General features: G+C 39.3%; 1 protein-coding gene across 4 annotated transcripts in view; it reads right to left on the bottom strand.

Annotated features, from left to right (window-relative positions):
* Positions 1-24,803, bottom strand: part of col16a1 (collagen, type XVI, alpha 1) — a 113,826-nt gene that overhangs the window by 31,969 nt on the left and 57,054 nt on the right. For all 4 annotated transcript variants that reach the window (XM_051663565.1, XM_051663567.1, XM_051663566.1 and 1 more), the window contains 22 exons: positions 23,971-24,009; positions 23,793-23,837; positions 18,343-18,378; positions 18,038-18,163; positions 17,185-17,220; positions 11,548-11,583; positions 11,058-11,168; positions 10,577-10,621; positions 8,373-8,408; positions 8,206-8,259; positions 7,466-7,516; positions 7,239-7,370; positions 7,055-7,090; positions 6,790-6,897; positions 4,295-4,417; positions 3,844-3,897; positions 3,584-3,625; positions 3,351-3,386; positions 2,880-2,933; positions 2,723-2,791; positions 2,570-2,623; positions 1,344-1,370 (listed from right to left, as the gene is read on the bottom strand). In XM_051663565.1, the coding sequence (XP_051519525.1) occupies positions 1,344-1,370; positions 2,570-2,623; positions 2,723-2,791; positions 2,880-2,933; positions 3,351-3,386; positions 3,584-3,625; positions 3,844-3,897; positions 4,295-4,417; positions 6,790-6,897; positions 7,055-7,090; positions 7,239-7,370; positions 7,466-7,516; positions 8,206-8,259; positions 8,373-8,408; positions 10,577-10,621; positions 11,058-11,168; positions 11,548-11,583; positions 17,185-17,220; positions 18,038-18,163; positions 18,343-18,378; positions 23,793-23,837; positions 23,971-24,009 (1,350 nt within the window). The remainder of the gene's footprint in view (positions 1-1,343; positions 1,371-2,569; positions 2,624-2,722; positions 2,792-2,879; positions 2,934-3,350; positions 3,387-3,583; positions 3,626-3,843; positions 3,898-4,294; positions 4,418-6,789; positions 6,898-7,054; positions 7,091-7,238; positions 7,371-7,465; positions 7,517-8,205; positions 8,260-8,372; positions 8,409-10,576; positions 10,622-11,057; positions 11,169-11,547; positions 11,584-17,184; positions 17,221-18,037; positions 18,164-18,342; positions 18,379-23,792; positions 23,838-23,970; positions 24,010-24,803) is intronic.

Genomic DNA, 24,803 nt, shown 5'->3' with positions numbered 1-24,803 from the left:
ATATGAACTTCTGCAGTTAATCCAGGATGAACTTCAAAGACATTAGTCATTAATCTTACAGTTCTTAAAACATTTTTTTTTTTAAACGCTGACCCTTAACACTTACTTAGTTTAATAATTTTAAACCTTGACTTGCACTGCACATAAATAAGTAATATTGGCATTATATTCTTGCTGTTAGCCAGAGGGGAACTGGCCCCCACAGTGAGCCCAAGTTTATTTTTCCTTTATTTCTCCATATCATACAGTGTTCCTTGCCACAGTCACCTTCAGCTTGCTCACTGGGTTTCTAAATACTATTATTATTTATTTACTTATTTTTATACACACTTCATAATCATATTTAATCAAACTACACAATGATGACTCTAAGACAATATAGATATTACGGTTTCATTTTTTGTTAATGCATGATTTTCTGTAAAGCTGCTTTGAAACGATGTGTGTTGTGAAAGGCACTATACAAATAAAGATGACTTGACTTGACTTGTTCTGAGCCAATTTAACCCCTGATTATAAATATACTATAAATTCTGTAAAACTGAACACTATCAATAAAAACAATTTAATCTAATTAAAACATTTTTTTATTTCATATTAATACTAATTAACTTAATATTTTTGCTGTTTATTATTTCATAGGGCTGCTTGCACTTACATATTGTTATTGTTATTACTACAGTATACTATTACTATACTATTACTATTACTATAGTAATTAATAATAGTAACATGTAAAATGTGTAACAATGGCACTATAATATAGAGTGTTACCACAAATTACTATTGTATAGTATATTAGTGTGTGCTATGTATTTTTGTGATTGATAGGACATCACACGGATTGCAGAAAGGTACCCCAACTTTGTAACGTAGCAGTGTCGATCTCAATTGCAATCAATTGTAAGTCGAGTCTCCTACATAAGGCTGTATTTGTGAGTTACTGCCTATGTAGAGTGTCACTGATGATGTTCCATGAAAATTAGGAAACTGCTACAAGGGACGTTCAGAATGAATGCCTTCTTGTGTAAAAAAGCTAGATGCGGCAAAACAAATGGAAAAGCATGCATACATTTCTTGATACACATTCTTTAAAATGCATCGTCTTAAAGCGTGTGAGACACTGAAAGAACATTGAGATGTAGCGTAACAGTCAAAGACGTCCATTTAACACATTTTTTTACATAGAAAAACAAATAAAAACAGCACAGACTGATACAAAAATTAATTCATGTTAACGGACCCTTAGAGGCAGCTTGGATACATTTTGGAAGAGATACATATTCTCACTGTTTTGAAAGACTTTCAAATTCTCTCCCCAGCTCACTGATCCAGACACTTACCTTGTCACCTTTAGGCCCAGTGGCTCCCTGAAAGACAGGAGAAACACACACACACACACAGAGGGCTTGGTTAGACAGTGTTATTGTGTATTTCTCTTCAGGGCCTTTGAGATGAGTGTGGATCAGGGAGAAGCAGTGACAGGTGATGTAATGAAAGCAGGCAATGTGTTGCTGTTAGGGATCCAAACACAGTCAGAGATGACCTGAGTCTGTCTCTGGATTCCCTCCTCAAGCTCTCTGTGACAAAGCGCCAGGTAACTAACATCTGATGCAACGAGAACAGATGACGCTGCCTTTGCTTTTTTAATGAGACAAGCTGTGGCAAGACACAAACTCTTGCTGCCTTTGTCTTAGCAGTTGACAGAAGTTCATTTGATGCCATCTCTGGATTCCAGAGAAATTTATTTAAAGGGGTCATATCATACAGTGTTTTGTCATTTAATAATTGTGCCTGAGGTCCACTTATAACATGTCAAAATTTAGTTTATCATGACCATTTTCCACTTTCTCCCTTCCAATAAAACTGTGCATAAAAAAAGCCTCCTTCAGATGTGAAATTAACAACACTGGTGCTCTCTCTCACCAGAAATGCAGGTTTGCAGTTGTGTCAAATATAGTTTTTAACTGTCCCATCCAAAAATAAAGGCACCGTTGCAAAGCCTGCATTACAATATGTCAGATTCATAAAACAATAAGTGCTGAATCAGACTGAAATGATCAAGGATCTTGTTAAAAAAATAAACTCCAGCCACTTGTTTCTAACATGAGATGCTTTAGAACGATATACAGAGCAGCAGCTGGTACCCACAGCCAAGAATAGCCCAAGTTTTGACAGAGTTTGTCATATTGTTTTATGTTATAGTTAGTTCTTCTAATGATGCAAAATAAAAGGATCATGCTGTCTCCTTATTAGCTCACTGTGACTGGGCCGGCCAAGTTTCTGAACAACAAAAGTGTCATCAGCATGTACATGAGGGCGGTCAAATGATAATGTTTCGAGAACCTTTTTGGAGTGGCAAGGAACTTTTGATTTCTGAAAGTATGATCTCAGAAGATAAAGGGTAACTTGATTCCTTATGATTTAACAACATATGGCTGCTAAAAGTTGTAAATCACAGAGTGTGTCAATGGCAAGAAAATTTGGGATTAGGGAATACGGTGAAGGAGGAAAGGTTGCTGAGAAAAAAATGGTGATAGAAGGACAGATGCAAAAGATGTTTACTTACAGGGGTTCCATCCAGCCCTGGGGTTCCAGACGTCCCTTTGTTACCATCTCTACCCTGATACACCAAGCATACAGACACACAAATAATAGTAATATTCCATGTGTAATATCAAGAATAGGTAATCAAAACCTTTCCGCCCACACGTGTTCTTACCGGAGGTCCAATTGCTCCCATTCCCATTGGCCCCTGAGGCCCTGGTGGTCCCCTGTCTCCCTTTAGTCCCTGTCGATGGAAAGCAATATATTAAGTCAGAAACAGTGAAGGTCTCTTTTGGCCTGAAAAGCACTTTGCCATTGTGGCAGTGACCTACCCTCTGTCCCACTGGTCCCACTGGCCCTGCAGGTCCTTGTTGTCCTTCAGGACCCTGTAGGACACACGTCCTCTACATTTGTTAAAAGTACTTATAGAATGCAAGCAGGCACTGAGTGGAAATGATGAAAAGGTGACCAAGAAGGTTTTGGACAAACCATTTGTTCACTCAAAATATGGGAATGTAAATACTGTATATGACAATGTAAAACATGAATTAATAAGCCTGTTTTTTATTTATTGTAGCATTTATTATTATAGTTTTTTAATTTATTTATTTTGTGTTAGTATATATTTATTACTGTGACTGGATGAATCAGATCGCTTTTGGAGAAATTCTTCCTGATAACACAAAAAGGTCCCAAACATTTCCCCCCACATTTCAACATAACTAAAGAAAGAATCCTTCTTTATGAAATGAAAAAAAAAAAAAAAAAAAAAAGAAGAAGAAGAAGAATATTTGTACACTTACAGCAGCTCCAGGAAAACCTCTAGGCCCCTGCTCACCCTGGGAGAGAACATCAAAAAATTGCAGTTGACTAGTGCATTAAAATAAATATATAAATATCGTGGAGGCATGTACACTTATCTAAAAACAGTTTGATGTCAATGGAATCACTGAGAATGAATCTCAAAATAGGTTAAGCTAATGTAATTTTTATTTTTTATTTATTTTTTTACTGATTACAGTGACTGTTTATATACCTGTGGGCCTTGAAGACCAATTCCTGCAGGTCCAGCATCACCCTAACACAAACATAGTAAAAAGCCTTATGTTATAATTAATCACAACTCACAGTCACTCTTCTAATTCTAGCACACAATTGCATTTTCTGTGCACATCAGCCAGGGCTGCTTTTCACACAAGCACCCAAGCTTAAGTTGATCGTAGAGATCATTGGTGCCAATGGTTTCTACGATCTACTTAGCTTACGACGTTTTGGGAAACACAGCCTAGGCTTTACCTGGCTGCCTTTGAGCCCTGGAGGCCCCTGGACACCAGGTGGGCCTGGTTTACCCTATAGAATGGAAATAAAACAGAATGAGTTCAGATTCAGCATGATATTTGGTGACAGGTATTGTGTTTTAGCATCAAACATAAACTCTGCCTTGCTGAGTCAAGTCCAAATAATTAAAATATTGCTGTATATTAAATCCAAATTTATAATTAATTTTACACTGCTGTCTTGCTTTTACTTGTTTGACAAGTGGGGCAATGTTAATGCATAGCAGCACAGTAGAGTTTAAGAATTTTGAAAAAAGAAAAAGATTAATACTTTAGGGTAAAGGATTTAGAACAAACTATCTCTTTCCCAAAGTATGCACAATTATAATTGCCTTAGCCGGAGGCTTGCCATAGAATTCACTACTAATTTAGAAAGTACGCACCTTTACAGCAAAAACAAAAACTCTTACCCGTTCCCCTTCTCTGCCCTCCCCTGGCAAACCTGGCTCTCCTCTCTCTCCCTTGAGTCCTGGTAAGCCAACTACATTGCCGTTTCCTTCAGGGAGTGATGGACAGCTGTCACACGCATCTCCCTGGCGACAAAGACACACACGCACACATTCAATAAGAGAGGGGAAAAAGCAGGGTAGCAGAAATCCAGTTCATACAGATGGTCAAGACTAGAAAGCTCTGATCTGGGAAGATATATTTGCCAATGCTTACAATACCTTTTTCTAAAGATGCAATCAATTATATCAACATGAAGAATTCATATTTTAATATGCTGAGAAGGAGAGTAATTTACTACAGTGTAACTGATCTTGGCAGTATGTATGTTCTCTAATGGTTTTGCTTCACGATCCAGATTTTACACTGGGCATCAAGTGGTGACAAAACAAATAACAAAAATTTTTAATTTTACAAAAATATATCAAAAATTGGAATCCATTTATATAACCATGAACTTTATAGGCCAAACAATATGCAACATTATTGATATGACATAGGTTGAATAGGACAATTGAAAATTGTATAAATGCATAAACAACAGCATTAGTGTGATTTACCAGCAATCAACATGTGTAACAAGCACTTGGTAAAATATTGTATTATTATTAGCCATTTTAAAAAGTGACAGATTAAAATGTTTTTAAAATAGTGAAGCTTTTGATTGAATGTGTGGCCTTTCGTCACCAACAAAAAGGTAAAAAATATGTGCTTTATCCTCCATTTTAAAAGCTAAGCCTATTCATTTTGCAATCCTAACTACCATATGATTATATAGTTAGTTACATTGTATTATACAGAGTGTCTATTTGCACCCTGGTGTAAATAGCATCTGCCACACAGTGCAGCTATTTGCACCCCAGTAGTCTGGTGGAACCACAGAAATATACGACAAACTAGACAGCAGATGTTGCTGCATTGGCGTGGGGTGTTGTCCTAGCGACCGCGGTTCAAGTCCACCTTTTGTCCCACTCTTTTTCCCATCCGATTTACTCTTAATATTTCCTTTAAAACTACTTAAAATAATAGATAACAGTGAATATAAATGTTGATTTCATCACAGTGATTTGGTCACGGTGAATGTCGAGGAGTGCAGAGAACATCACACTAGTTCCCTCCCACGGCTCGGCATCACTTGTGTGTTGATTGCATCATTGTATTACTAATATTGTAGTAAATTGTATTATTGTAAATAAATGATTTTTGGCAGATATCATAGTTTTTACCCTTAAATGCATGGTAATTTTCCCAAACACTCTTACATATTCGGGTCTTTAGAGACCTGGTACGTATATCTATCAAAACTGGATGTCCAAAATGCCCAGATAGTGTAACATTTTAAAAATAATTTTAAGACAATTAGAAAACAATAAAATAAAATATATTTGGATATATTTTTATGTTTTATTTTTCGTCACTTAAAGAGATACTGCAACAAATCAGGACAAATCAAGAACAGTATTAATTATTTTCACACTGAAATTTCATGAGATGCAACTGGCTGTCAAACACATATTGAGCTACACATAACACATAATCAACACATGTGTAATCTATGTTTAATTTATGTATAGTTTATGTGTATCTTATGTGTATTTTTACAGGCACTTGTTAAGACTAAATAGATGCACAACATTATTTCAGTAGTACACTCAAATGACATCATATCATGCTGTACTTGCATATTAGTGTACAGTAAATACATGTTGTAGTTTACTTCAATGTTGTTTCTTCGTCAAATAGTAATGTCAAATGTAAATCACTGAAACAACAGCGCCACCTTGAGTAAGAAATTGCATGCATATTATGTTTTTTTTTTTTTTTTTTTTTTTTTTTGTATTTTTTGTGTTACGCTATTTATAAGAGATAGACTGAGGAATACTAAAGAGGTGTGGGCACAACTCTCAAATAGATGAGTTACGGGAGTGGAATGAGGCCCGAGATATGCGTTTAAGGGTTAATACAATTAACCATGTTGTTAGTACAGTAATATGGTGGTAATATAGTATCCATGGTTAATTCTGTTGTTACTGTAAATTTATAAAAAATACCATGGTGAAACTGGTTACTGCAGTAAAACCAAGGTAAGTTTAGGGTTAGGTTTAGGGGTAGGTGTCAAAGTAGTGTGTCTGTGGGACTCTAAATAAACACAATAAACACAGTGCAGTGATGCCCATACTGTATGTTAGTATTTAATATGGGTGCAAATAGTATTTGACACTATTTGCACCAGGGTTCAGTTATTATCTACCATTATTTGCACCAGGGTTGGGGTGAAAATAATATCTGTCACTATTTGTACTGGGGTGTAAATAGCATATACCATTATTTGCATCAGAGTGCGAATAGCATCTGCCTTTTTTTTTTTCTGTTGTCCGTGGCCCTTTCAGAACAGACCTGTGACCCTTTTTTGGTTGTGACCCACCAGTCGAGAACCACTGCCACATCAAACACTGACCTTTTCTCCTTTTAGTCCATCAAGGCCATTTCTTCCTGGTTCACCCTGAAGTCCTGGGGCTCCAGGTGTCCCAGCAACACCTGAGTCACCCTGTAGACCCTGATCACCCTGATATTGACATAAAAATATATTCTGGATGTCTAGAAAATCACCCATACTGTGTGGCTCCTACTTTTTGCATAACTTGAATAATAATAAGAGTAAAATAATAATAATAATAATAATAATAATAATAATAATAATAATAAATAAATAAATAAATTACTTTCTGTCCTTTAAACCCCTGAAGTCCTGGTGGCCCCTGTAGATACAACGACATTGAAAGCAAGGTCAGTGAGTTTTGGGCTCATCAATTTCAAAACTGCACAGGTACACTGAGATCAAGCAGCAACATACCATCATCAAGAACATCCCCCTATATAGAGTAAGTATAAGAGAGTCAGACTTACCTGCTTGCCCTCAACGACTCCTCCTGGTGGCCCTGGTGGTCCTGGTGGGCCAGGTTCCCCTGCAACCTTTATTGTAGATGGGCCTCCTCCCACCTCAGAGAGATTGGTTTGGCACACACCACATGACTCTCCCTGAGATACAGAGCATTTCCCATGTAAACACACCCATGCACCGTTAACAAATAAGAGATTCATAGTTTTACAACCACAGAAAAATGTTCACTCACCTTTTCACCTTTTGGACCAGATGACCCAATACCGGGTTGTCCAGGATCACCCTGTATGAATGTAATAATAATATATAATTATTACATATAAATATGCAGTTCTATATATCCAACATGTCCCTTCAGTTAGATAATGGTAAATGCTCTGGCTGACCTGTACAGGGTTCCCTCACTTCTTGACCAATACATTCCCTGAATTTTTCATGAACATTCCAATCGTTTATAATAACTGATAAAGGATTTTTTTTCTCTCCCAGTATATAGAGATTGCAAAGGCTGATTTCCATTTTTATGTCAGATAACAATCTTTTGAATTAATATGATTTTAATTATTATAATTATTATTGTAAAAATGAAAGATGGGTCTCAAGGGACAGACTGATGCAATCATGCAGGTTTGCAAGTTTTACTACATAAGCACTAACAAAGGAACAATATCTAGTCAATAGAAAGTAGAGCAGAGTAAAACTACAAAATGTAAGGACATTATGAAAAATGTCATGACTTTGAAAACATTTTTCATTTCAATAACTTACCCAGGCCTGCAAACCCCTATTTTTTAATTTTCTGATACTTTCTGGATTTCTATGACCATGGAAACTGTCTCTGTAAATGTGCTTTGTCCCCTAATGTCATGTCTATCCAAACAAGGAATAGAATTATGCGGGCTAACTTATGCAGTGCACAACAATATGCGCAGGCAAAAAAAAAAAAAAAAACTTTTAGTTAAGCTTAATCACCATAGCTCCTTTCTGTCCATCCTTTCCACTTTGCCCTCTTGGACCTGGTTTGCCCTAAAAAAACATTACCATGATCATATTAATCATATTAGTCAGTGAAAAACCACAGATTCAAGCAGAGGGATGAATTATTAGTGTAGAACAAAAAATAAATAATGGTAACTCACAGTTTTTCCCTCAGGTCCTCTGCTGCCAGCATTACCCTATAACCAAAAGAACGTCAAAAGTGTGAGACAGGCTGATAGACAGATGGATGCACAATTAGAACTATTGTCGGCACCTAATTGTATCCTTTACTAATTTACTTAAAAAAATGTAAGCAGAACATTTCACACATCCTCTTATACTGTAAGAATTGTTTAGTAAATTTTACTTAGAGGATAAATACGCTACAAACTCTGTCTTATTTTTTTCCAGAGCTGTATATATATAGCTCTGGAAAAAAAATAAAATAAATAAGACACCACTGCAAAATTATCAGTTTCTCTGGATTTACTATTTATAGGTATGTGTTTGAGTAAAATGAACATTTTTGTTTTTTTTCTATAAAGTACTGACAACATTTCTCCCAAATAAAAATATTGTCATTTAGAGCATTTATTTGTAGAAAATGACATCTGGTTAAAAAAAAAAAAAAAGAAAGAAAAAAAAGATGCAGTGTTTTCAGACCTCGAATAATGCAAAGAAAACAAGTTCATATTCATTTTTAACAACACAATACTAACGTTTTAACTTAGGAAGAGTTCAGAAATCAATATTTGGTGGAATAACCCTTATTTTCAATCACAGCTTTCATATGTCTAGGCATGTTCTCTACCAGTCTTTCATATTGCTGTTGGGTGACTTTATGCCACTCCTGGTGCAAAACTTCAAGCAGCTTGGCTTTGTTTGATGGCTTGTGGCCATCCATCTTCCTCTTGATCACATTCCAAAGATTTCCAATGGGGTTCAGGTCTGGAGATTGGGCTGGCCATGACAGGGTCTTGATCCGGTGGTTCTCCATCCACACCTTGACTGACCTGGCTGTGTGGCATGGAGCATTGTCCTGCTGGAAAAACCAATCCTCAGAGTTGGGGAACATTGTCAGAGCAGAAAGAAGCAGGTTTTCTTCCAGGATAACCTTGTACGTGGCTTGATTCATGCGTCCTTCACAAAGACGAATATGTCAGATCCCAGCCTTGCTGAAGCACACCCAGATCATCACTGATCCTCCACCTGGTCATCTAATGGTTAGATGGAGACCTGGAGAGGCCTTCAAGCCACAGTGTCTCACACTCACTGTGAAATTTGGTGGAGGATCGGTGATGATCTGGGGGTCATGTCCAGCCCAATGGCCAGCCCATGGCCAGCCCCTCCAGACCTGAACCCCATTGAAAATCTCTGGAATGTGATCAAGAGGAAGATGAATGGCCACAAGCCATCAAACAAAGCAGAGCTGCTTGAATGTTTGCAGCAAGAGTGGCATAAAATCACCCAACAGCAATGTGAAAGACTGGTAGAGAGCATGCCAAGATGCATGAAAGCTGTGAATGAAAATCAGGGTTATTCCACCAAATATTGATTTCTGAACTCTTACTAAGTTAAAACGTTAGTATTGTGTTGTTTAAAAATGAATATGAACTTGTTTTCTTTGCTTTATTCGAGGTCTGAAAACACTGCATCTTTTTTTTTTTTTTACCTGTTATCATTTTCTGCAAATAAATACTCTACATGACAATATTTTTATTTGGAATTTGGGAGAAATGTTGTCAGTACTTTATAGAATAAAACAAAAATGTTCATTTTACTCAAACACATACCTATACATTTTGAAGTGGTCTCTTAATTTTTTCCAGAGCTGTATATATATATATATATATTTACATACAGTGGGGATTACATACAGTGGGATTTAAGCAGTGACCAAAAATGTTAAGTAAGCCTTACATAATATTTTAGATTTTTCAAAGTAGCCATTGTTTGCCTAAATACAGTTCTGCACACCCTGGGCATTCTCTTAACCAACTTCACAAGGTAGCAAATTGGGATGCTTTTTAAAAAGTATTGAAGGTGTTCCCATGTAAGCTGGACACTTGTTGGCTGCTTTTCCTTTATTCTCCGGCCAAACTCATTCATTTAATCTTCATGCACAATTCATATTTGTTTTTAAAACTAATTTCAAGTATTTAGACATATGCTTTTAGATCAAAATGTCTTTAACATCATGAAAAACATACATTCAAGTGTGTCCAAAGTTTTGACAGGTACTGTATTAATTGTATTTATCTATCATCGTCAAGCATGAAGTCACTGAAATGGTAGAAATATCAGACCAAATATACAGTAAATCCTTCAGAATCAGACGGTTTCTAGAGTGCTCTGCTTAGTTTACCTTTTCCCCTTTCAATCCAGCAAGGCCACTTTGACCGGGCTCTCCCTGTATATGTGAGCAAGAATATTAGGTAAAAAAACAACAACAAAAAAAATGGAGAGAGAAAAGGAGAAACAGAGGAAGCGGAGAAAGATCAGCGCATATTCCCTTGTTTATCAAACATAAAATGAAAGCTAGCCTTGGCTGATTAATTCCCCAATCTGTCGTTACATTAATTTTTTAAAGCATTTGTGCCTGAGGCTTATTTTTGAGCCAAACGTGTGGAGTTACACAGATCAGGGCTGTCTGAGATTATGCACTAGCCAATATATGCATCCCTGCAAACTCATGCGTAAACACAGATATGGATATCAAACACTTTTGTGTTTGCATTGTGATTTATTACAGTGCAGGGAATGACTAGGAGGAAGTAGGAGGAAGTGATGTGGAAGTTTTTTTTAGTCATTAATGAGCTTTCAAGTTCCAACTCTAACACATTCACCTGCTCTCCTTTCTGTCCAACGCCTGTATCTCCCTTCTCTCCCTTCTTAGCCTGATTCAGAAGACCTGCAGGAAGATCTCCAATGACAGGGCAGCCTGTACAGGGTTCACCCTAAAAAACAAAGAAACATAGATGGCAAAACTTTGACTTTGTTCAGAGAGGATTTTGTGGTGTATCAGTATTATTGTTATTATTTTACAGTCTTAGCAGCAAAAAAACAAAATGAAATCCAATATTTTTAAACCCGATTAAAATCTAAGATTTCTTTAAATGCATCTCTTTCTAAAGTGGTTTCTATCGTCATTTGGGTCACAACGTGTATGTTGAAATGAGATGAGGGTAAGTAAATTATATATGCTATATACACATATATATATATATATAGAATCTTTAGGTCAACTAGCCCTTTAAGTAACAATCCCAAGTACTTTGTTACCAATGGAGAGATGTATCATGTCCCTCCCTAAAACCTGCCAAAATACAGACTCACCTTTTCCCCTTTGGTCCCGTTCGCTCCTGGCTCCCCCTGTGAAAGAATCACATCACGACGTGTGAGAGACAGATTGTAAAAAATGGCACACTTCAGCACACTGAATTTGAAAAGCGGGCAGGAATTTAGTCTGGAATACATACTGCAATGAGCTGTCATTGTCACAATACACAATATCTGATTTTGTAGAAATGCTCTCCAACTGGAAGCAGCTGATGACATAAACTTAAAGGCCTATTTGTTTGTCTAAGTGTGTGTGGTCATGTTGTGTACTTTGGATTGCACTGGTAAAATATTTCCCAGATTCAGAATATAAATAGTCCAGGGTCAAATAAGTCATTTAATAGTCATTTGTCAGTGCATCTCTTTCAGTACAAAACAAGGTAACCACTGTCCATGAAAATAACTTGCATTTCGTTACATTTTGCTTTTTTGTTTTGTATTAAATGGTTCAAATTGATTTTGCTTGATTTGATTTTTATTTTTTTTTAATAAAATATTAACATACTTTGAAAACTCAAATCTCCATCCCCAGTCCAAAAATAAAAATAATGCATATAGTACATGTACATGTACAATACAATACAAGTATTTTTCCAATTAATTTATTTTACAGGGATTTCATAAAATCCTTCATAAAAGAGTTCTAAACCGACCAGCTCTGAGGTGAATCACAACATTACAAACCTTGCAAAAGAGTATTTGAAAATTGTACAAAAAGACAAAGGTACAAGACTGCAGAGGTGGGTAGAAACACGCTACACTTAGTCTGTTACATTTACCTGAGTAACTTTTTGGAAAAATTTACTTTTATGAGTATGATTTATGGTGGGTACTTTTAACACTTAAGAAAATTTCTGAATTGTTTTTTTTTTTTACTCTTACTTCATTACAGTGGGTAGCGTTCCTGTCATTTCATTACTGATTTTAATTTAATAAGTGTTAATAAATGCGTCATTTATTGAGATTTTTGAACGGGACTCTTACAACAGCAGCACTTCACAGCTGCACGCTGTCACTCGAGTCGCATTCAACACTACAGCAGAAAGCGCACAAAACAAACATTTCTTCACTCTATACAGTGCCTTCGTTTTACACCAAGACAACGATATATTTCAAGATTAAAACTGCAGCTCCAACTTAAGAAAACACGTTGAGGTATGTTTTAGAGATTGTGATAATGTGGGCTTGTCTGTGTCATGGTGAAACTCATTCATTTTCAGCGTGAATCTGTAACTATGGGCTCTTATGACCTCAGTTTCTAAGTTTGCATTTTTATATCAGCACTGCAACATACAGTATCAGTGCCTACTGTATAAATCCTTGTATACATCTGCGATTGTGTGCATTTCTGCAAGTGCAAGGTTGGCGCATGCACAGCGTTTGACAGATGCGGGCGGCTTTGTCTTATGGACAACACGCTTCAAAACACAGAGATAAGGTGCAATTTACCCTTAGTGTACAGAACTAATTATCTAAATTCTTTCAACACTGACAATGATGAACCATCACTGAACTAAACTCACACAGGACGTAAAAAGCTGTCAAATAATGACAGAAGACATGAATAAAACATGATCTTTCTTCGGTGTATAATTAAACATATATTATTTGGGACTGTGAGACACTGTTCATGTTTTTCACCATAATAATTACTAGAAAAAGATTTCCAAACTTCTCTTCCAATTGACAGATTCGTCCGAATCTGAGAAGCATCCTTAAAGTGATAGTTCAGCCTTTAATTAATATTATATCATAATTTCCCTGCCCTCATGTTCTTCCAACCCCATGAAACTTTTTGTGGATCCCAAACAATGTTAGATAGAATGTTAGAGACTGACAGTCTCTGTCACCATTCCTTTTCAAAATATGGAGTGGGAAAAAAACATGCAGTGAAAGTAAATGATGATTAAGGTTAGCATTCTGTCTAACATCTCCGTATAGGAATAATATTTCCAAAATTGAAAATTCTCACATCATTTACTCATCCTCATGCCATCCCAGATGTGTTTTTACTTCTTCTGCTGAGCACAAAGATTTTTTGAAGACTATCTCAGCTCTGTTAGTTTATACTAGAATGTAAGTGAATGGGTACCAAAATTTTGAAGCTCAGAAAGCACATAAAGGAAGCATTAAAGGAATTCAAATGACACTGTCTTCAGAAGGGATATGATAAGTGTGGGTGAGAAACAGATCAATATTTAAATCCTTTTTTACTAATAAATCTCCACTTTCACATTCTTCTTGAGTTTTTGGTGATTCAGTTCTTTGTGCATATTGCCACCTACTGGTCAAGCAGGATAATTAATAGTAAAAAAATGACTTTATATATTATAAAGTTTATCTGTTTCTCACCCACACCTATCATATTGCTTCTGAAAATCACTGGAGTCATATGAATTACTTTTATGCTGCCACTATGTGCTTTTTGAGCTTCAAAGTTCTGGTCACCATTCACTTGCATTGTATGGACCAACAAAGCTGAGATATTCTTCTAAAAAATCTTCATTTGTGTTCTGCAAAAGAAAGAAAGTCATACACATCTGAGATAGCATGAGGGTTAGAAAATTAGAGCCTTTAAATTTTTTGGTGAACTATCCCTTTAATTTGATGCATGGAAGAAATAAGTCATATGGGTTTGGAACAACATGGTGGTGAATGATGACAATTTCCATTATTAACAATAACATTACAAGTATTATTATTATTATTAATTATTCTTTAATGCATGTTAAATGTGTATCATGTACTGGAATATAGGAGAGTAAACATCCATTATGTAGTAATGTAATAAAAGTAACTAGTTACTCACTACTTGAGTATTCTTTTTATTGGATACTTTCTTACTCTTACTCGAGTAATTATTATTATTATTTATTTTATTTAAAAAAAAAAAATTTTCTCCCCTTTTTCTCTCCAATTTGGAATGCCCAATTCCCAATGCACTCTAAGTCCTCGTGGTGGCGTAGTGACTTGCCTCAATCCGGGTGGCAGAGGACGAATCTCAGTTGCCTCCGTGTCTGAGACTGTCAATCCACGCATCTTATCACATGGCTTGTTGAGCGTGTTACTGCAGAGACATGTGTGTGGAGGCTTCATGCTATTCTCCACGGCATCCATGCACAACTCACCATGCGCCCCACCGAGAGTGAACCACATTATAGTGACCACGAGGAGGTTACCCCATGTGACTCTACCCTCCCTAGCAACCAGGCCAATTTGGTTGCTTAGGAGACCTGGCTGGAGTCACTCAGCATGCCCTGGATTTGAACTCGGGACTCCATGGGTGGTAGTCAGCGTCAATACTCGCTGAGCTACCCAGGCCCCCACTTGAGTAATTTTTAACATTATTACTTTTACTTCTACTTGATTCATTTTTTTTTTTTTTTTTGTAATTATACTTTTACTTGAGTAAAGTTTTTGGCTACTCTACCCACCTCTGCAAGACTGTGTACTGTGTACAGCAATGCCATGAATTCCATGACAATTCCATGGCATAATCGATAAAAAAACATGGAAAAATATTTATTTAAAGTTACTGATTACAAGTATGGAATCAATATATTTTAAGTTTATTGCAAAATATTCAAATACATACAAATACTGTATATAAGTAATTTTTGAGAGTTTAAGGAGCAGGGTTGCCAGGTCTCTGTGACAAAACCAGCCCAATAGCCAATCAAAACTAGCCCCATAACCTCTAAAACTAGCCCAAAAACTAGCCCAATATCAAAACTCAATATATGCCACTCCCAAACCTTATACACATTTTTTTATTTTTAAAGTCCCTATTGTCAACTTTGCAATTTCCCTTAATTTGTAGGCATAGTAGTGAGCACAAATGCAAAGCATCATAAGAATTCCAGAAGTAAACACCAATTTGAGACCATTTTTATAAATAATAAATAGCTAATAAACTGTACTGCACTTTTCAAAGCAATGGACTCTGAGGTCATCAGTTGAAAATGCTTCTGTAGATGTCATATGATTTCAACTGGATATACTGCATTTCATATGAATATTGAATTCAAACATTTAATTCAAATATTCATAATACTAGAGATGCACAGATAGCCTTTTTAAGAGAATGAGTATGAAAAACGATAATTTCTTTTTTTATACATAGCATATTTAATATTTCCAATAACTTCACTGTTAATAACATAAAACACAGGACACTTTTCATCACCAAGCATCATAACATCAAAATCGTTTTTTTAATAAATGTAATTTTTTGGGATAATGATAATGACGATAATGAAACCTTATACATACTTAGTTTATTAAACACAGTATACTATAACTATAATAGTCATTTTTATGTAAAACAAAGAGCTTTTGTTAATTTCACTGCCCTTGGGTTATTCACATTTTCTCTTTATTGTGTCCATTCAGTGTCAGGTTGTTGGGTGTGATGTTACAGTATTCAGATAATCAGATACTGATCATTCATTCGCTTGATTAAAATGATCACACTCTTTTCATTTGGTTGGCAAACATGTGCATGCAGAGTGAAAAACAGCAATCAAAAAACATGGGCAAAATCAGAGACAATAAGCGCACTCTCCAATGTCCTCGCTCTTGTAACGTTGTGATGTCCGTTGCTGTGAATCGTTTTGAAACATCAGAATGAATCAACCATTTTTGAATGATCCGCAAACTGCCCAGCGCTACTCACAAGAGAGGAAAGTGCACTCGAGAGAGTCTGTGTCTGCATGCGCTCTGTACAGTATGTGCTCTATTAGCGAGCACAATAGCAACTCTACACAGTTCGAGGCCTTTGCACGTTGCATGATTTTAGAGAATTAACAATTACACGAGCCAGTGCAAAGCCAGAGCCCTCATTTAAATGCGTCATTGTCAAACCTTCAACCCGTAGAACAAAAAGTCGTCCCGCGGAAACAGTTTAAAAGTAGCCCAATTCCGTGGGAAAAACACTTGAAAAACACTTGACAACCCTGGTAAGGAGACTTGACTTGATTGCATCACCACGGTGCATCATAGAAGTGGGTGGTTGCTGAGGAGCTTTTGGCCACGATTGTCTAATTGGTGGATTTTTCCCCCTTCATGATCATGGTTTGTGGAAATTCCACTATTAAGCATTATTTTTAACAAATTATGTTGAAATAATGCTGATTGATGGCTTCAACAGAAGCATACACCATCGACTGTCTGTCTTTAAAGGTTTATCACTAAAAATTAATTTGTCTATGAAAAAAATGAATGATTTTTACTTCCAGAACCGACTGCTGCAGTCTATATGACTTGGATCCTTTCTTCACTGTAAGTCTATGGGATTTATTTTATTTATTTATTTATTTATTTTTTTCATCCACCCCAGGGAAATTTTACAAGTCTGATTGCTTCAAAAAGTAACAGCGCAAATCTCCAAGCCGCATGATTTTATATATTATGTATGTATGTATGAGTTTTGCACAAACGTTTAATACTTATGGTTGAGGCTTTGAGGGTGAAAGGTTTGTTCCTGACACAATCCCAACACCAATAATAGTAATGCTTGCCTTAGCAAGCACCACCAATTACCTGTATGATATACTCACTCTAATCATCCATATGTGTTATACCGTTATATTGGATCCTAAACAATACAACGTAATTATCATCAGTAACACAAACCTTTTCTCCTGCTTTGCCATCTAGTCCTGGAGGACCCTATGAAAGGAGAAGCAGATAAATATATCACTATCAGTCTCTCTAATCATAACACTAAGGTCATCCTAACTTAGCGCAACTGCCCCACTGCAGATGTCCTACATTTTCACCCTGTCACTTCACTTCATTCTATATGCTCTCCCTCTTTGTCCTATCACTAGGTATGAGGAATAGATTGTGATGGTATTGGAAATCTTTACAGAGAAAGGCGAACAAGTGCTTTATTGTGCACCGCATATAATCATTTATGTCAGAATTTATCCATCTAACTCTGAAGAAAAGAGAAGAGAACTTTTAATGGGCTAAAAAGATAGAAAAGCCTTTAGTTTAAAAGTGAAATGGAATCTGACCCTGCTAACAGAGGAAAATGGTCTAAACTTTGAGAGAAAAAATCTGTCTGGATTTCATGGATGATGGAAGAGTGTTATGGTCCCTGAAGCTATAAAGACGCATGATAGAATATCTGTTCTCTATAAGAGTGTAGTAGAATAGGGACAGCATTACTCATTCAATACAACAATAGCTATGTAAAAAGAGCTTGCTGATTGTTAGCTTATTTTATAGAGCAAATATAAATATGGCAGACCCACTGAGGTGAATAGCATCATCAGTGGGTTTGTTTTCCAATGATAACGCGTCTACCATGCAGCAGAAAACACTCAAATAAAATTTGGGTATTATGTGTTAAAAGTAGTTCCACAATGCTACAGTCTTGAAAACTGTCTTCAAACATTTATTCCACACATTTTTTTTGGGGGGGGGGGGTTAGGGGGGCGTAGTTCAAGCTGTACCAGAGTTGGTTTCAACATAACCTCACCGGTGGACCATGTTCTCCTATGCCTGGGGCCCCTGGTTCTCCTTTTGGCCCCTGCTTGCCCTCAAGGGCCACAGTGTTGCCTGTAGAGTCTAAAGAAACCACTGGACATGGTTCACATGATTCTCCCTGACCAAAGAAAGACATTAATCATTCAAATAAAGCATCTAATGCACACTCAGGCAGCAATTTACAGTTCATACCACTTTCAGTGAATTTTGAGTAGATTCAAAACATTCACTTTAGACTTCAGGAGAGACAATTTTTCTGTAGTACATGAAATTCACATTGCATCAGCTTTAGTTTACCTTCTCGCCTTTTGGGCCCCAAGTTCCTCTCGGACCCTGTCAGTGAAAACAAAACACGTTATTGGGTACGCATGAAGATTACCACTGCAAAAGCTTATTGAGTTGTAAATGCAAATTATGTGTTGATAGCTGCATTGGTAATAAAACTAATTATGGTGCTGATAATAGCAAGCACATTTAGTTTCTTACAGTGATAGAATAATAAAGATGGTGATATTTAAATCAGGATAATCAGGTTCTTTGTTCTTAATTTAGCACACTACTGTCACAGATCCACCTGACCTTCCTGCCACAAACACTCAACCTTCCCGCTCCCCTGAATACTGATCACCCGCATCTGTCTCCAATCACCGTGTCAATCAGCTCCTCTATATAACACTCCACTCTCCCTTCAGTCTTTGTCTGGTATCATAGCAGTATACAGACTCACTTACCTTCTACTTACCTGACTCTTCAGACGCCATTCCAGCGTGCTCCCTCAGCGATTCCTCTCCAGTGCTATTCCGAAATTTGTTCCAAGTCTCCTCTTCTGCGTCTCCTTCCATTGGTGTTTTCCTCCAACCCAAGTAATACTTCTACCTGCAAATACAATAACCTCCATCAAGTACTGTTGTCTGTTCCTGAACCAATCTGCTCATTCACCACTCACCTGCCATTTGCTGTCTGTGTTGGTGTTTGTTCAAATAAATACCTGCTTTTGGGTTCACCACCATCTTCAAGTTTGGGTTACTGTAACAGGATACCAGACCAACAAGAATCATGAACCCAGCAGGTCCGGATCCCATCCAGGAGCTGGTTGACACACTCTGTCGAGCACTAACCACCTCATCTAACCCCACTGCCCCGCCGATCTCGAACAACACTTCCGCAATTTCTTCACCGGTCAATTCTGCCAGTCCCTTGGTCAATCCAGCACCATACTCCGGATCAGCGGAGAACTGCGGCGGCTTTTTACTTTTGTTTGCTCGCCCTAGAGATGCAGCCGCATCTATTCCCCACAGAGTGGTCTAAGGTGGCGTATATCATCAACTTGCTCTCTGAACGAGCACTGCAGTGGGCCCAACCATGTTGGGAGCAAAACAGCCCCGTTACTCAAACTTTTGAAAGCTTCACTCGACACTTCAGAGAGGTTTTTGGACACCCTGCGGGTGATACTTCTGCTGGTGAACAACTCTATAATCTTCATCAAGGTAAAGTCTCCGTCCAAGATTACACTCTCAAATTCCGCACCCTAGCAGCCTCCAGTGGATGGAATGAGACTGCTCTATTCACCACTTACCGTCAGGGGCTCGACCCAATGTTGCGGCTGCATCTCTCTTCATTTGATGACACCATGGGTCTCGAACGCTTCATCCAACTTTCCATCCGAGTCGCCAACCGAATGAAGCCCTGCCTCAATGAAGTGTCCTCCTTGCAGTCTTCGCCTGTTCCTGCATGATCACCCTCAATCCAATTTTCAGAACCAGGCGGGGAGCCTATGCAGATGGATGCTTCCTGACCCAGCGGTTGTGCCTGTACTGTGGTGGTAAGGGACACGTCATCTCGGCTTGTCCCATTCATCCTCCGCACCCACTGGTGAGTCATGTTACTTACTCTAAAGTTTGTTCCTCTCCCTTGTCTACCAGTGTGATGCTTACTGCTCCCAACTTTTCCCTTACAGTACTCGCACTCCTCGACTCTGGGTCAGCTGGCAACTTCATCTCAGATGCGCTCTGTCACCAACTCCAGCTCCATCCGCGGCCATGTCAGCTGAACCTAAAAATCCACTCCATTATTGGCAAACCCATCGGCAGAGGTGTGATTCGTCATTGTGTGGGTCCCGTGACGCTCCAAGTCGGGTGCCTGCACCATGAAACAATCACCCTCCTGGTTTTGGAGAACTCCACCGCTGACATCGTTTTGGGACACCCATGGCTCGAACTGCATTCCCCCATCATTTCCTTTTCTTCTGGCAACATCTTGAAGTGGGGCTCCCAATGCTTTATTACCTGTTCCCCAATCTTCCCATTCCAAGGCCCTTGACTATCGCCAAAGGAATCTTCTCCTCTCTGTCTCAACTCCACCTCCATCGAGAGTCCTATCCACTCCACCTCTGTGGAAATCCCATCTTGTTACTCCCACTTCCAGGATGTCTTCTGCCAACTCCGTGCCTCACAACTTCCTCCTCACTGACCTTGGGACTGTACGATTGATAGACCTTCTCCCCATTGAGCCAGTGCCCCGTGGCAAAATATATCCTCTCTCCATCCCTGAACAGAAGGCCATGGAGGAGTACATCGAGGAGGCTCTCAACCAAGGCTACATCTGGCCTTCCACATCCCCTGCTGCTTTGAGCTTTTTCTTCGTGGAGAAGAAGGATGGAGGTCTCCAGCCCTGTAATGATTACTGCTCCCTCAACAAGGTAACGGTAAAGATCTGATATCCACTTCCCCTCATGCCGGCTGCCTTGGAACTGTTGAGACCAAGCTGGACCTGCGCAGCACGTATAACCTCATTTGAATCCGGAGGGGAGATTAATGGAAGACCACCTTTGTAACTCCAACCGGCCACTACGAGTACCGGGTGATGCCGTATGGCCTGTTCAAGGCCCCCTCCATGTTCCAGTGCTTCATGAATGAGGTGTTTCGTGAGTACCTCCATCAATTTGTCCTCGTTTACATCTATGACATTCTGGTGTACTCCTGGAACAAGACCGACCATTGTCAACACATCGCGCTAGTGTTGGAAAAGCTGAGGGAATACCATCTGTACCTCAAGGCTAAGAAATGTTTCTTTCATCAGTCATCCCTCCAGTTCCTAGGTTACAACATCAGCCCTGAGGGTATCCAGATGGACGAGGGGAAGGTAGAGGCTGTGGATCCTGGTCCACTCCTACTACCATCAAGGAACACCAACGCTTCTTGTGTTTCGCCAACTTCTATCGTCGCTTTATCAGGAATTACAGCTCCCTCACAGCCCTTAACATCTCTTCTCCTATCCAAGCCTAAATCTCTGACCTGGAATTCCGAGGCTTCCTACACCTTTCAACATCTGAAGGAGGCCTGCTCCACGTCTCATCCACCCCGATCCTAGTAAGCCTTTTGTGGTTGAAGTAGATGCCTCCAATAACGGAGTAGGAGCCGTGCTTTCTCAGCAGCATGGGAAACGATCTAAGCTCCATCCATGTGCCTTCTCTCGAAAACTCTCAAAATTATGACATCGGAAACCGGGAGCTCTTGGCTGTAAAGTTGGCCCTGGAAGAGTTGCGGCATTGGCTAGAGGGGGCCCAACACCCCTTCCAGATACTAACAGACCACAAGAGCCTCGAGTACCTTCAGCAGGCTCGTCATCTAAATCCTCGCCAAGCACGTTGGGCCCTCTTCTTTACACGCTTCAGTTCCACCATCTCCTATCGTCTGGGGAACAAGAACATCAAGGTGAATGCCCTTTCCCGACCTTACACTCCAGAGGAAAGCCCTGAGAAGTTGGACAATATCTTTCCTCCTCACATAATTGTAAGCCCTATCCAATGGTCCCTGGAGGATAGAATCTCTGATGCCGCCACCACCACTGAACCTGCTCCGCTGGGCTGTCCCGCCAAAAGAACCTTTGTACCATCCTCTCAACATTTAGCACTCATTGACTCCGTCCACTCCTCCTTGGGCACTGGCCACCCTGGGACCAATAGGACCCTCTCGCTTATCCAGGACCGGTTCTGGTGGCCGCGCATGGACAAAGATGTCAGAAGGTTCATCCAGGGATGCCCAGAATGTGCCATGTCCCGAACTCCTCGACATCTACCAACTGGCAATCTCCTTCTGTTAGCCATACCACGCCAACCCTGGTCACACCTTGGGGTCGACTTTATCACGGACCTGCCATCCTCTGAGGGATTCACCTGTGTTTTGGTGGTCATTGACCACTTCTCCAAAGCCTGCATGTTGATACCCCTCAAGGGTCTTCCCACTGCCCTTGAAACCACTGAAGCCCTCTTCAACCATGTGTTCTGAAACTATGGGATTCCCGCAGATATCATCTCAGACAGAGGTCCCCAGTTTATTTCCAGAGTCTGGAGAGCTTTCTTTTCCATCACGGGAGTAACCATCAGCCTCTCTTCCGGGTATCATCCTCAGAGCAACGAGCAGACTGAGAGGAAAATTCAGGAGATCAGCCGTTTCCTTCAAACCTTCTGTCATCGCCACCAGAACTGTTGGAGTCATTTTCTGTCCTGGGCAGAGTACGCACAGAATTCCTTACGTCAACCCTCCACCAACTTAACACCCGGCTACCAACCTCCTCTTTTTCCCTGGTCCAGAGAGCCATCTGATGTCCCATTGGTCAACCATTGGTTTAGAGAGAGCGAGAGGGTCTGGGACTTAGCCCACCTTCACCTGCAGAGGGCTGTGCGCCACCAGAAGATCCTTGCCGATGCCCGGAGATCGTCAACCCCCAGTTACCAACCCGGGCAGAAGGTTTGGCTCTTCACTAAGGACATCCGGCTGTGCCTACCATGCAAAATGCTAAGTCCTCATTACATTGGTCCCTTCACTATCACTAAACAAATTAATCCAGTCACCTACCAACTCCAACTTCCCCCCAAATACCGCATTCACCCAACTTTCCACGTCTCCCTCCTGAAACCTCACTATCCATCTCTCTCCTCACCCCTCAGAACCTGATCCAGCTGACGACCCCCCCCCCCCCCAGCCGCTAACGCAGTTCATGACATCCTGGACTCCCGACGCCGCAGGAGTCACCTCGAGTACCTTTTAGACTGGGAGGGCTATGGTACTGAAGAAAGATCATGGGTACACTGAGACGACATTCTGGACCCGACCCTACTCACTAACTTCCACGACACTCACCCAGACCGTCCAGCTCCTCGTGGACGGGGTCAAGCCATGGCGTCGGGAGGCTCGTCCCTCAGGAGCGGTCCGTGGGGGGGGGGGTGGTAATGTCACAGATCCACCTGACCTTCCCACCTCAAACACTCAAACTTCCCGCTCCCCCAAATACTGATCACCCGCACCTGTCTCCAATCACCGTGTCAATCAGCTCCTCTATATAACACTCCACTTTGTCTGGTATCATAGCAGTATACAGACTCACTTACCTTCTACTTACCTGACTCTTCAGACACCATTCAAGCATGCTCCCTCAACGATTCCGCTCCAGCGCTATTCCGAAATTTGTTCCAAGCCTCCTCTCCTGTGTCTCCTTCCCTTGGTGTTATAATCCAACCCAAGTAATACTTCTACCTCCAAATAAAATAACCTCCAAGTACTGTTGTCTGTTCCTGAACCAATCTGCTCATTCACCACTCACCTGCCATTTGCTGTCTGTGTTTGTGTTTGTTCAAATAAATACCTGCTTTTGGGTTCACCACCATCTTCGAGTCTGGGTTACTGTAACAACTACATCGTTTAAAATTGAAAATTTCCTATAGGTTAAATGAGGTAAGATGCACTTACAGGTTCTCCAGGACTTCCATCTTTACCAGGAATGCCAGAATCCCCCTATACATTGTGAGAAAGTGTTTTCTTAATGTCAAATTAAAATAAGTGTACAGTAATATCATGTTATCAGCATGTCCACTTAGTGTCAATCCCAGTCAATAATAACTAATGAAAACTGTAATAGTACACTTACTTTGTCCCCTTTTGATCCTGCAGGTCCACCAGGGGGCCCCTGTGAGATAAGAACACAAATGTTTTGGAGCTGGAGGTAAACAGAGACTACAAACTCATTTAATTCAGAATGGAATTCAAGCGTGCTGTATACTTTCTACTATTTTTATTTTTTTATTTTTTTTTTTAAGTATGTATAACAGAGTATATTATGCAACAGTAAAAGTTTTAAACAGTATTATGTTTTATTATGTCACTACGTTGTTGCCACATGACATCATCACATTGCATGTCCTGTTATCATCTCAGTATAGTTATTTTGCATTTTTAATTCTATTTTTTAATTATTAAAAGAGTAGAATTATGCTAACTCTTTTATATTGTTTATATTACATTATATTATATTAATTGCATCTGGTTCATTTGTCACACTGGAAATGGAAGATCAAGTTGAGCATTTTTGGATTCAGTAGTGTGATCTTTTGCATTCTGCACATGTTGGCAAGTGTAGTATAAAAGTAATATGGAAAGTATATATAATGCATACTACTGAAATAGTTGTAACTTCTAACATCTAAAGAAATAGTAGAGAGAGTAGTATGCTCTTCTAAACATACTGTAACTCTTAATCTAAATTAAATTTGATGAAATTTTGTGATGAAATTTAAATGTGTAAATCTTGTTATTCCAGAATTTGTCTCTGCAGATGTAGTTCTCTTATCCTTTAAAGTAGTTATTTTGGTGTATGTGATGAGGAGGAGGGTGGGGCCGGGCCGTGACTGCGCACGCCCGGCCCCCAATCGGACTAATCAGCCTAGGAGAGGGATAAAGAAGAGCCAGGTGTGGCAGTTAGGG

The sequence above is a fragment of the Myxocyprinus asiaticus genome, chromosome 30 (assembly GCF_019703515.2).
Source record: "Myxocyprinus asiaticus isolate MX2 ecotype Aquarium Trade chromosome 30, UBuf_Myxa_2, whole genome shotgun sequence".
Classification (NCBI taxonomy): Eukaryota; Metazoa; Chordata; class Actinopteri; order Cypriniformes; family Catostomidae; genus Myxocyprinus; species Myxocyprinus asiaticus.
The sequence above is the reverse complement of the archived record's forward strand: the minus strand, read 5'-3'. Positions and strand labels throughout refer to the sequence as shown.